Raw genomic sequence first — 13,498 nt, forward strand, 5'->3', positions numbered from 1 at the left:
AGGTGTTGTAGCTATGATTTTAAATAACGCTAAGAACAAACACAAATTATCAGCAATTTATCAGTCTAATATTAACTGAAGCTACGTTTTGTTCTGAACGTCGTTCAAGCTCACTAGCTAGCTAGGTTAAACACAACAGGTACATCATCACTGTGAGTATGCCGGTAGAAATAAGTCAACTGTTTGTTAACAATGTAATTTAACGCTAGCGTTAGGAAAATTAACGTTAGCTAGTTAGCTAGTCACTAGCTAGCTATAGCTAAGTATGTAACGTACGTAACGTAACATAGAGCATCCATAGACACGGCATGAGGAAAACTATTTGTGATCTTTTTTTATTATTATTTGACAGCAATATTTAGATTGGTTAGCAAGTGGTTGATAGTTAATAGTTTTGTCAAACTTTTAACCTACAAGAGAAAATTCTCATTAGCTAACGTTAGTTGCCTTAACCAGCAGAGGGAGCCCTCCAGTGCCATTGTGTCCACTCCTTAAAAATTATTTTACAATGTTGCCCCAAAAATCAGTAGATTAATATGACACCTTTTTTTTCTTACTGAGAAATTGTATTCTTATTAAGCAGCACTGGTGGCAAACTAACCTTCCCCCACCCCAGCTTTACTCAATAATTCAAGGCAGAGAAATTACTGAGGAGAAATACAGAAGTGCTTTCGAAACTCCCGGAACTGGTTGAGTCATTATGCCTCAGTGATTGGTTTAATTTACATGTTAGAGATACTGGTATAGATAATGGTTAAGATGTGCAAAGCAGATAGTGGCAGCCCTGTTGCAACTTTCATTTAATTGTCTAACTGTAAGTCAAGTCAGTGTATTTATAGAGCACATTTAAAACCAACCTAGGCTGAACAAAGTGCTGTAAAGTTATATTATATTATGTTATAAAAACAAAGGAAAACAATAAAAATATAGACATAATGAACGTCATACAAACAACACACTTCTATACAAATGTCCCTAAACTAAAAGATCTCGGCAGTAGAGGAGGACCTAATATGAATGGGAAGTTTGTTCCAGAGTCTCGGGGCCACAACGGAGAAGGCCCGATTACAATCAAGGTTGGGTTTTTTAATTAGAGGCTGAACCACGGCATGTTTAAAGCTAGATGGGACTGTACCATTCATAAGAGAGCTATTTATTACAGACAAGAGGCTGGGACCAATAGTATCAAATACCTCTTTCAAAAGACAAGAGGGGACAACATCTGAAGATGAATAGGTAGGTTTCATGTGTGAAACAATGTCCATCAATGCTGACAGGGCCACAGGCACAAAACACTTCAGAGAAGCAGGGCATATAATAGGATAGATAGATTAGAAGGGTCATGATCAGTAGGTGAAATATAAGATCTGATAGTGTCAACCTTGTTGATAAAAAAGCTCAAAAATGGTTCTGTGATTTCAAACGTAGCATCAGGGAGTGTAATAGCATGATTTAGTGCAGTATTTATTGCACTAAACCTCATTTTGTGCATTTTTAGCTATGATATCATAAAAATGCTTTGCTTTAGAGGCATTGGTAGGATACCTGGTGATCTCTCAGTATCTCATGGGACACATGCAGTTTTTTTCCATTTCCTCTCTGCTTTTCTACACTTTTGTTTAAGGGCACGAGTCTCACTGTTAAGTCAAGGTTGGGCTTTGACTTTGGGAACTTTTGGGAACTGTACCTAACATTAAGATACAGATAATAGTATAGAAGATAAATTTCAGATACATTTCCACTGTTTTGGTACACATGGAATCTAATCTAATCCCCAAGGAGAAATCAGAGTGATCAGCAGCCTCAGTCAGGGCCTGTCAGAATGAACCAGATGAAGACAGAAGAGACATATCAGCCAGGTGCATATACGCCCTGCATTCAAAGACCTGTGCCCTGCATTCAAAGACCTGTTTACCAGCAGACCAGCCTCCAGAACCAGTACTGTAAGCATGTCTAAAAACACATTTACCACCACAATGTATCCTGTTACTACCACTGCACACTACACTACAGGGTTTACCCTATCATCATTTTTAGGTGCAGCACCCGAGCCGTTTCGGGCAGCACCTAAGCTGAATGAAATTGATGTGCGCACCAAAATAACTAAAAGACTTTCCTCAGATCTAACTATTGTAGTTGGTCCCCAGCGGACTTCTTTAACTTTAAGCCTTTTGAGTGTTATTTATTTATTATCTGCTTTAACTTCTCCAATGTTTTAGACACAGATATGGTGATTAAAAATGCTCCAAAATGATGTCAAACTGCTTCTTCTATTTTTAAATTGGAAAACATTTTCTTAAGGTATGGGGGGGGGGGGAGGCTTTTATAAAACTAGGGAAAACACTGTACTAAAAGTGCTACAATTGCTATAGCTGCAACAGTTTTTCAAAATGATGACAGCAAATGCCAAAAACAGACAACATGCATCAGAAAAGTAGCCCCAAGTTGACATGAAAACAGGGTTACTGTGTAATGGACATACCACTAAATAAAGGAGTGATTATTTAGTTAGCCTTTTTACCATTTTGCCCTCCCAGATGGGGTTTTTCAAGGAGCTCCTGTCAGGCCCGTGGCTGAGACGACACAGAACCTGTCTATGACCATGACCAGCACACAAACACCACAGCTTCGATCAGGCACCCTTCAATATTACTGCGAGGAAAACTATTGTATGCCAGGTAAGACTTGATAACCAGACTTATATATATATTGTATATGCATGTATATTATAGAAGGGTCACAACAAATACAGTTGCAGCATGGTGCTCAATGGTTAGAGCAGGGATCTTCAACAGGGGGTCCAGGGCCCCTAGGTGGTCCTCAGAGTCAATGCAAGGGGACCTCCACATTATTGTTCATTTTTGAGAGTCTTTTTGCGATTACGATTCAATTTGCGATTTATTTTTTAAAGTATAGCTAATGGTCAATATTTATTGTGAAACGGATCATTTCAAAGACCATCATAACAAGAAACACCATCAAAACTGCTCTATATTCTAATGCAAGGATGAGCACATAGATATGAATTGCCAGCAATAAGTGGTTTTCTTTTAATAAGCATGGAACATTGAACAGTCAAACACAAAACATTTATCACAAAAGCTAAAAAAAACAACCAATTCCAATAAAAAATATCAGTACGTTCCTGTAACCCAAAATTTCTGATATGCCTTAGTTCAATAGCAGCATATATATATTGCAACCTTATACCATTATGTTAAATAAAGTAATACAAAGTAGGCCTGCACGATTCAGGGAAAAATATGAATCACAATTCTTTAGCTTAGAATTGAGATCATGATTCTCTGCCACGATTTCTTTTCTCACAAAGTGTAATGTTTATTGCACACATGAACCATGACAAAACAAAACAAATCGGCAGTACCAAACATAGATTCTTTTTTGGCACTTATAGCACATTGCGCATCACCACAAGCTTGTTAACATAGAGGCTTCAATGACTAAAGAAAATAAAGTAAATACTGGCCTTTCAAGTACAGTAGGCTACCAAAAATAGTGACATGTAACAAATTGAACTAAATATGGCTCTATCTGAACTCCTTGAACATTTCTTAACATAATTAAAACATGTCAATGTCAAATGCTTTCAATAAATCAATTGAAGGAGAAAAATAAATCAATAAATCAAAGTCATTTAAAAATTAAATCGCGAACGGGTGAATGGAGATTGCGATTTTATAATGATTTATTGTGCAGGCCTAATACAAAGTAAATGAAAATCCACTGAAAATAGGACATTTCTGTGAACAATCTGATATGTAACATTATTCCAGCCTTTCTCTAGTGAAAAAAAACACTACATATCATAATAAAAAGAGAAATAAAAAATGTTAAACCAAATATTCAACTAAATATTCACATTCAATTAATCACGGTCTTCACCATTAGCTAAGAGCATTCTTTCAAATTGTGATTTCGGTTTGAAAAAGATTAATCGTTCAGCCTTAATCCAGGGTTTGAAAAAAAAAGCCTGATTTATTATTATTTACTTTGTAACTTTACCTTTTGACCTGAAGTCGGATTTTCTCAAGGAGGTCCTGTCAGGTTCCCACCTGGTGGGACACAGAACCTGCCATCTTCGGCCATGAGCTGCACACAAACGCCACAGCTTCTACCAAGAACCCTTAAGCACGACAAGAAGACATTGGATGGCCCACAGAAGAATGACATGCCAGCATTGCCAGGTGCCTCCTGATTTCCAATCCTCTCGGTACTAAATAGTTAGGATGGGTAGCAAACAAGTGGGTCTAAAACAAGAACACAGTGACAGTTGCTCAGGGTTTCCTGCATCGCCTCTGTAAATGTCAGAGCACATTATTATACTGTAATGAACAGAAATAAACCTTCAGGGAAAACAAACAGGGCACTAAATCACACAGAAAAGGGCCAAGTATTTGATGAGCAAGGCCACTGTTAACACCATCTATTACACAAATCACAATTGATTTATTGATCACATCGGATTCTTCGCTTTGCAGTTCACCTCCTGTAACAAATTTCCCGGGGAACCCCTGACGGTAGTAACTGGTAGGGATGCTCCCAATATATTCTATGACCAATACAATTATATTTATATGAAACATAAGGTAGGGTGAGATTTTACTGACTAGGTTTGTTCTGTTACGGATGGGAATTGCGTATTGATCTTTGTTGTAGGCCAGCAACATACATTAATAGAATCAACAGCTTATACAAGAAGGATACAATGAATTGTAAAACTATGTATACATTTAAATGTAAAGCATATTCCATAAAAGAGAGAAAAGAAATTGATCTACACTGGACCAAATGTTAAACCAACAGGTTCAGTTGGTCAAAACCTGTATGCTTTAGGACTACTAAAAAAGACCAATACCTCTTTATTCAGTAGATTTAATTTAATCACACTGCAGTGGTGGAATGTAATTAAGTATGTTTACTAAAGTAGTCTACGTAAGTACAAATGGGAGGGAATTATACCTTACTAGAGTACTTTCACTTTATGCAACTTTATACTTGTACTCCACTACAATTTACTCCTCTACATTTTCAGCTATATGGCAGCTATAGTATTACTTTAAAGATTCAGATTTGACATACAAAACATTTGATGAGCTTCTAAAGTATTATGCATTTTTATAGCTTAAACTACCTAACAGTGTATACTGTGAAGCAGTTCAAATGAGCTCCCCCTCAAACAACTACACTAGTCATATGCTGCTCTCGTACTGTTCATATGCTCTCGTACATCTGATTGATGCATCAGTAATAATAATTACTAATTAAACATACACTAGAATATAATAGTCACAGGGTAGGAGTAACCAGAGGCACCGCGATACAATGTTATCGCAATACTTGGGAAATTCTGCGATATATTGCAATTGATTACCTTTTTCCAATTTCAAATTTTTTTCCCAACTTCAAATTATGTGGCTCTGTTTGTTCATCTCACTTCAATTGTATTGCTGCAAAATGGGATGGTCAAGCAGACAAACTGACCAACACACACACACACATATATATATATATATATATATATATATATATATATATATATATATATATATATATATAAAAAAGATCGATACTTGGCGTCCGTGTGTCGATACAGTATTGCCATGGAAAAAATACAGCAGTTACAAACCCTAACCCTAACCCCAGGTACACGGGCCATTTGAGCGCTTTTTAACTACATTTTGCTATTCATATTAGTATTTTACATTGTGCTATTACTCCTTTTTCTCAATTAAAGGACGTCTTCCATTACTGTTTCACTTTCTCCTCAAATGGTTGAGAAATTATCTTACATACTGTTGTCCAGTCCCTCCAGAAAAACGTGATTATGCGATCGTATAATTCAATGCATAATCAGCCAAAGGCCGCATATTTATGCGGGTGCCACATTTTTTCAAATACGCCGCACTTTCGCTGCATAAATTGCAGATTTCTGCGCAAAATATGCAGGGCTTGCATGATTTCATAATCCCCACATTTTCCTTGCAAAAAGTCACATATATCTTAGCAGAAAGTTGAAAAATGTTGCGTTTACTTCACACAAGCGCAGCCATTTTCCCCTGTTGCCATGGGAACGTTATGAAGTGACCTAATTACGCGACGTGAACATCATCAAAAAGCAGGGTGTTGGGGGAATCACTTTTTTCTCTCTTTTTCATCAAACTGCAGTTCCCGCAATTTTTGCAAGTTCCGCAATTTTTGCAAGTTCCCGCAATTTCATCGCATAAAATTGCATAAATATCTCGCTTATTCCATCGCATTTTTTAAGAAAACGTGCTGCGTAATCAAGGATTTTTGCCCGCAACAATCACAAAACATCTCCAAATTTTTCTGGAAGGACTGGTTGTCATATTTCCTTAATAGTTCCTCTGTTTACCTGCAGAGGGAGCCAGCTCCTGCAGCAGCTTTGGGTATGATATGAATCAGTTGAGAGATCATGTTTTGCTGTGACAGTGTCTACAGTACATATACATGTACATGCACCTAATATTGTAGCTATAAGAGCAACCTAGCCTTATAGCAATTCCTTTTCCACAATTCCTTTTATTTAGATGTCCCATTGCGATTATAGCAATGAAAACACATACAATGTTACCAAATGTAAGTTCTTCTAACCTTAGAAAACAGTTTGAGTGAATAAAGTCCAAATCATTCATGGCTCCACTGACTGTCCGTCCCCAACAAGCTGCATGCTTGTTGTGCTCCAGTTCAGCTAAAGAAAATTCTTTCCCAAAGACAAACAGCAGAGCCCCTGACTCAGAGCGCTGTGTCAGGGAGAGAGCAAACCATACTGTTGACATCAGGAGGCCAGTGATGTCACGGTGATGTCAATGCCTCTAATTGTAAATTGCACACATAGCCTCGCTGTTGGCTGCGGTAACATTTCAGTCAGAGAGAAGACTCTAAAGGGAACAGTTTCTCTTGGAAAAGCTGGGACTAGATACAGTATGGCTGTAACTGGGGATGAGACAGAAACAGGTATGTTTGCTATCATCTCTTCCACTAACAGAAGTTTAAAAAAAGAGGTCTTTTTACATTGTTCAGTTTAAATGTTCACTATTAAATCTCTCAAAATATAGTCGGTGATTATTAATGACAACAAGCAATGTTGATTGTAGATTTACAGTTAATATGTATAAATTATTGGAATTGAAATTTTTTTTTTTCCCTAAACTGTTATTAGAAAGCTTAATAATTTCTTCAAATAGCATCACAAGTAGAAAGTAGCAAATGACAGTTGAAATATTAGTTTAATTTAAAAAATTTAATTTAACAGTCAGCAGCAACAAGCTTACTCCTACAGTATAAGAAACATTTTCACAGGGTTTGATGTCTCTTCATCATGCTCTCGTCTTCTTTCTCTCTCTCTCTTTCTCTCCACTGCTGCTCCCTCTCCCTCTCTCTCTCCCTCTCTCTCTCTGTGTGAAATGCTTCAAAGCTCTGCCCACTCAGAGCACATAGCAGCAGTTGCTGACGTCACTGCTTTTCCTGGAACAGGCCCCCAGCAGCAACATGTAAATGCGAACCAGGGAATAAGATGTACATTGACGTCAGTCACCAGCCACTCTGTGATTACATGCAGTTCCTTTTGTGATTACAAAATATCACAGAATTAATCATCAACGCATTACATGATATGAGGGGCACTGAGTTTTACAGGCAGGCACTGAGCAAACAATGAGCAGAAGAAGAAAATAAGAATGTCACAATTTTTCAGTCACTTTTTTTTCAGTGCCACACACCCATTTGATGAGATAGAGGAGAGAATAAATGTGGAATTCAGTCACTTATACTCTGAAATGATAATTTATTTAGCATAGCCTTATATTTCACAGAACACATTGAATGAGCATGTGATAAATAAAACCTTTGAAATCTTGAAAATCTATTTCCACTACAGTGCATTTACAGTATTGTTGGTTTGCACTTTCTAAAACATTCTAACGGAACTTCTGACAATAAGTCAAAAAGTCGTGAAAAGTTTAACAGTTACAGGATTATTTAGGTATCTTAGTTTTATTTGTCCTGTAGGGCTGACTTACTGGCATGGAGCTGATGCAAATCTTCATTCAATTCAATTCAATTCAATTTTATTTATAGTATCAAATCATAACAAGAGTTATCTCGAGACACTTTACAGATAGAGTAGGTCTAGACCACACTCTATAAATTCCAAAATTTTAACTTAAAGTAGTTATAATGTAAGTGCTTATAACGTAGCCTAAATGACAAAATAGCATATGTCTCTTATTCTAAACTGCATGAATACTACTAACTCATATTTCTCTGTATATGCATGAACAAAACAAAGCAATATTTAATACACTGTTACACTGTCTGTTTTTTGCATATATGTTACAGCTTGTGATGCTATAGTGACTTCCTGGTGACATAGTGAATTGCTTGTTCGGGTTTTAGTTTTATTGGTGCAACCCAGTTCATACCATTTTGGCCGTCATCTTCCACTTTCTTTGTGTTGGCATTTTAAACTCCGGTGGATTTCCGAGGACTATGGTTAACTGCTCCTCAGATCTCTGCAGGGTAAATCCAGACAGCTAGCTAGACTATCTGTCCAATCTGAGTTTTCTGTTGCATGACTTATACAACTTTTGAACGTACACGTCCCACCAAAACAAGCTCCTTCCCGAGGCTATTTTGCAGCTGCTCCGTGGCTCCGTCCGGCGCTTAGCACCGCCAAGATGGTTGTGATTGGTTTAAAGAAATGCCAATAAACCAGAACACATTTTTCTCCCATCCAGGAATGCTGCGTGGACTAGCTAGACCCTCCTTTGCAGCGCTGTGGAGGAAGGTCTGGCAGTGCGAGACTAATAATCTCTTGTTTGAAATTAGCTAGTAGTTACTTAGAACTTCGGAAGGACTTTTCCACACAAGCTTCGTAATGGATTTACAATCCAAAGCTGGTGCAACCGTTGACAGTAGTCTATGGGTGCCACCCTATCCCATTGCCTGACATGTTGTGTTGTGTCTCCCCCCAGGAACCTCAGGTGACATGACAGCCTGCCAGCTGTGCAACACCAGCTCGAGCCTCCCACAGGGGGTGGCCAATACATCCATGGGGTCCGCAGGGGCCAGCGCCCATAGCGACCTGAAACCGGGAAAAGGCAATTTACAAAAGAAGGAGCTTCGCTTGATGAAGAACAGGTAGAGAGGACCATTCACACTCATCAGCTTGCACATTAGACCCCAGACAAAAAAATCTGCCATACCAATATTATCAGCTGATATTAGCTATATTAGATATATTAGTATCAGTGAATATGGTGAATATGGCTCGTGATGAACATGAAATTGCAGTGTAGAATGCCAAAGATAGGTTAGAGGTATTTTAAAGCAATAGTTAAGCAGTTTGGGAAATGCGCTTATTTACTTTCTTGCGGAGAGCTAGATGAGAAGATTGATACCACTCTCACGTTTGTATACCAAGTATGAAGCTACAGCCAGCAGCCGATTAGCTTAGCATAAATACTGGAAATGTGGGGAATGCACCTACTGTACGAGCACCTCTGAAGCTCAACAATTAACTTCTTATATCTTGTTTGTGTAAGAACAATCTTACCGTTACATAGTCATAGTTTTTTAGTTCCTGTCAAAAAATGAAAATAGATCAATATGTTGTTATTGGAACTCTCAAATGTTAATATCTGTATCGGCCTTAACACATCAATCTGGCTCTTTTGGAACCATTCACCGTATTAGAGCGGCAAAGATTAATCAATTAGTTGTCAACTATTAAATTAATCGTCAATTTTAATGAAAAAAAGTTCTTTGATTTGTACGGAACCCTGGAGGTGACATGGAGGAAAAAAAAAAAAGAAGAAAAAAAAAACATGTACTGGGTGCAAACACTAAACTCGACTTCTCGACTTTCAAACTCAAGATCTCGAGTTTGAAAAACAATAAGGAAAGCCTAGCTACTAAGGTTAGCCTGCAGTAATTGACATCAACAGTCAGCGACAATGTTCATAATAACACTTCACGTTGGCTAATTGTATTAATTAGTAATGCTTATCAAAATAATAAGCTGTATTTAGACAACCAAGGAGATGTAATCATTATGTCGTGCTACTAGCTAGCGTCGCTAGCTAGCACTCCTCTACTAGAGCCCCTGATGGATGTGCATGGAGTGACTACACTACATTGGGCCGTGGGTCCACTTACCTTGCGTGTGTGAGTGTGTGCGTGTGCGTGTGTGTGTGTGTGTGTGTGGCTTAGTAGCTAGCTAGCGCCTGCTAACCTTAGTAACCTTAGTAGCTAACTAGCGGTGCTAGCTAATAGCACGACATAATGATTACATCTCCTTGGTTGTGTTGTTATGAACATTGTCATTGACTGTTGATGTCAATGACTGCAGGCTAACTGCAGGTTATCCTTATTGTTTGTTGGATTTTCAAACACAAAATCTCGAGTTTGAAAGTCGAAATCTCGAGTTTAGTGTTTGTCCCCAGTACATGTTGTTTTTTTTCCTCCATGTGACCTTCGGGGCTCCGTAGATTTCAGCTTTGTAAATGTGAATATTTTCTAGTTTGTGACAGTAAGCTGAATATCACTGAGTTGTGGACAAAACAAGACATTTGAGGACGTCGTCTTGAGTTTCGGGAAACACTGATCAACATTTTTTACCATTACAATTTATAGACCAAACAAGAAATGGATTAATCGAGAAAATAGAAAAAACAGATTAATCAACAATGAAACTAACCGTTAGTTGCCTTCTTACACTGTATACCTTTGGAGTGCCCTTTCTGCTGTGCCTACTGTGTAATACACAAACGCTTGGTAAATGACAATGTATGACAATAAGTGCATTTAATAATACCATCCACAAGCCTATCATCATTTAAGCGCATGATTCTCCTCCATCCAGGGTGTTTAGCTGCTAATTCCTAGGTTGTCTGACTCCCAATGATCTGCTGCGTAACGCATGTTTGGAGTGAGAGCGAGTTGGCTGACCAGCTATTAGAACTTGTGTTTGTAAGGAGGTCAGTTGTACTGAATGCGGATAAGTCTGGTTTGCTGCTGAGCAAAATTCCTTACCTCCTGCTTTCAACGTGCTATTTGCTTGCTGTCTGTAGAACTTTGAGCTTACTGTGTGTTTGCTGTAAACAGCCCTGTGTCACCACCGGCCCTTTTTGGGGGTTTGTTTTTCTGTTGGTGATTTTGTCCTCCCTCTGTTCGTTGACTCCATTACGTGAAGTCCTATCCCGATGGCATCTAATGTCACAAACATGTTCATAATCATCCTCATCTGAGAGCACCTTTTGTAGCCTTTGTGTTTAGAGTTATCTTGTTTCCCCTTGGTGTGAAACTGATTCATGGCTAGAGTGAGTGTTGTGTCTGGGAGAAAAGCCAAGATGTCCAGGCCTCTTTTTTTTGTACAGTAACTACGGTATTGTTGCTTCCAGGGAAGCCGCCCGGGAGTGTCGACGAAAGAAGAAGGAATATGTCAAATGCCTCGAAAATCGCGTGGCTCTACTCGAAAATCAAAACAAGACTTTGATTGAGGAGCTTAGAGCCTTAAAAGACATCTACCGACACAAAGTCGAGTGATTTCTTTGTTTGTGTGGACTGTGTTGTTCTGCTTCTGTGGGGTGTCTTGAGGACTGGTTTTGCTTATACAGACACAAACACACAGTCACACACACACACACACACACACACACACACACACACACACACACACACACACACACACACACACACACACACACACACACACACACACACACACACACACACACACACACTCACACAAAACACTCCTTGTCCTTGCTGTAAAATGTGTTTACACCATGATGTCAATGTTTCTGGCTCTGATTATCCAAAGCGCCACCACCAGCAAAAACAAGAACCTTGTTTCAGGTCAGGGTTTTTATTATCAGTGAGTGTTACGAGGAGCTTATGTCCCTTTGAACAGGGATAGTGCCAGAAAATACAGGAAGAGAAAGAAGGACCATATGGACGAACTGGAGATTCGCAACATCTCACTGGAAAGAGAGAATGAGATGCTGAAGGCTGAGCTGCAGTGCTTGAGGCCAAGCTGCCTATATCTGGCACCAAGGCCTTCACAGTTACCACCTTAACTGCACTGCATTTTACATTCCTTTATGATCGATTTCATCATTTGGCTGTATTAAAATATATAAATTGATAGTTTGTGGTGGTCTGTTTTTTTTCCTGTGGAGGTTTGTTCATGCTGTATGCTGACAGAAGTCAAATGTTCAAAGGAAATCGGCTCATCAGGGCTTAGCGACGTTTGTGTTTTATGTTATTCCACTTCAGAAATCCTGATGCAAGCATATTATCTCTGCATTTATCACCCATCCTCTTTTGTATTCAATGTAGAGACCCACCGGGATGTGTAGTGCAACTATATGAGGACTTATATGCTTCTAACCTGTGGCGTTAATATTTATGTAGGCAGATTTACCCTGTACTTTTCATAGTTTGCATTGTTTGTACAGATAAAAAAGGAAAACAATTATGACAACAAATACACATGTTTGTGGAACTGTATTAACTTACTGTTTTAACTACAGTTGTTTGCTTCGTCTCAGTATTCATGGCTGGAATTAGAACTTTTTAACAATCTTCTCTGTTGGTGCTTTATTTCTCCTCCGTAAGTTAACACCTTAGCTGGTGTCTTGTTATGAACACACCTTAATTACATTTTTGTATGTATTTGCTTTAATAAATTCCTTGCTCAGTCTCTCTGTGTTTTTTTTTCTTTTTCCACACAGTAAATATAAGAGCTACGTACAGGACACTGTAATATAGTTCCATTATGAGTGTTTAATTAAGCTTTTATCGCCATGTGAGTCTCAACCTTGGGTCTCTGCTCAGAACTTATGACTCATCTTCATTGCTAGGACTGTCACTGACAAAGCAAGGCAATTTCTCTTTTATTGCATTTTGTAGATAACAGACATGCTGTGGAAGAGCCACACTCTTATTGCACAGTGCATGCTGGAAGAAAGGGGAAGTAGATTAAGTATTTAAACACATTTTCCATAAATCACATCCACGGGAATGTTGAAGCTAAGGGGAAGAAAAGATTGGCCCTGCTTTCAGTGACGACCTTTGCTGACTTAGTGGAAACAATCAACTTCTCATATACTCAAGAATGTGTTGCAGTACAAGGAAAAGTGTGTAGCTTCTCCAGGCACATGGCGAATAACCGATTAATCGTTATGATAATGGGTCATGGAATTTTGGTTTTCTTTTATTTTGGGCTGTTGGGTGTCTGTAAATTACAGAGTGTGGTCTAGACCTACTTAACTACTGTAAAGTATCCTGCGATAACTTCGGTTATGATATGACACTATAAATAAATGATGGGGACACTATAAATAAAATTGAATTGAATTTTGCATGGAACACATCAATTAAAGATGTCTATGTTATTTATGTTTTTGTGCTACATCTTCACTGCTTTGTGTTTGCCTGCAGTGATTTCTGCTCT

General features: G+C 38.4%; 1 protein-coding gene across 6 annotated transcripts; it reads left to right on the forward strand.

Moving 5' to 3' along the window:
• The first annotated feature begins 3 nt into the window (after positions 1 to 3).
• LOC120552660 (cAMP-responsive element modulator-like) lies at positions 4 to 12,745 on the forward strand. Of its 6 annotated transcripts, none has more exons than XM_039790850.1 (7): positions 4 to 152; positions 1,163 to 1,236; positions 1,780 to 1,943; positions 2,538 to 2,678; positions 4,038 to 4,205; positions 9,015 to 9,180; positions 11,954 to 12,745. In XM_039790850.1, exons 2-7 carry the CDS (start codon positions 1,229 to 1,231, stop codon positions 12,117 to 12,119), a joined length of 813 nt encoding a protein of 270 aa, XP_039646784.1. In that variant the 5' UTR covers positions 4 to 152; positions 1,163 to 1,228; the 3' UTR covers positions 12,120 to 12,745. The 6 variants fall into 6 exon arrangements, with proteins under 6 accessions (XP_039646784.1, XP_039646785.1, XP_039646786.1 ...); XM_039790851.1 differs by having other exon boundaries at positions 4,053 to 4,205; XM_039790852.1 differs by having other exon boundaries at positions 11,442 to 12,093.
• Positions 12,746 to 13,498: the final 753 nt, after the last annotated feature.

The sequence above is a fragment of the Perca fluviatilis genome, chromosome 22 (genome assembly GCF_010015445.1).
Source record: "Perca fluviatilis chromosome 22, GENO_Pfluv_1.0, whole genome shotgun sequence".
NCBI classification, from domain to species: Eukaryota; Metazoa; Chordata; class Actinopteri; order Perciformes; family Percidae; genus Perca; species Perca fluviatilis.

Bases quoted from the DNA above. Each gene is read 5' to 3' on its own strand.
- LOC120552660 (XM_039790850.1), top strand. The intron at 1,944-2,537 runs GTAAGCATGTCT...TTGCCCTCCCAG, and splicing joins CAGCCTCCAGAACCAGTACT to ATGGGGTTTTTCAAGGAGCT. The intron at 2,679-4,037 runs GTAAGACTTGAT...TTTGACCTGAAG, and splicing joins GGAAAACTATTGTATGCCAG to TCGGATTTTCTCAAGGAGGT.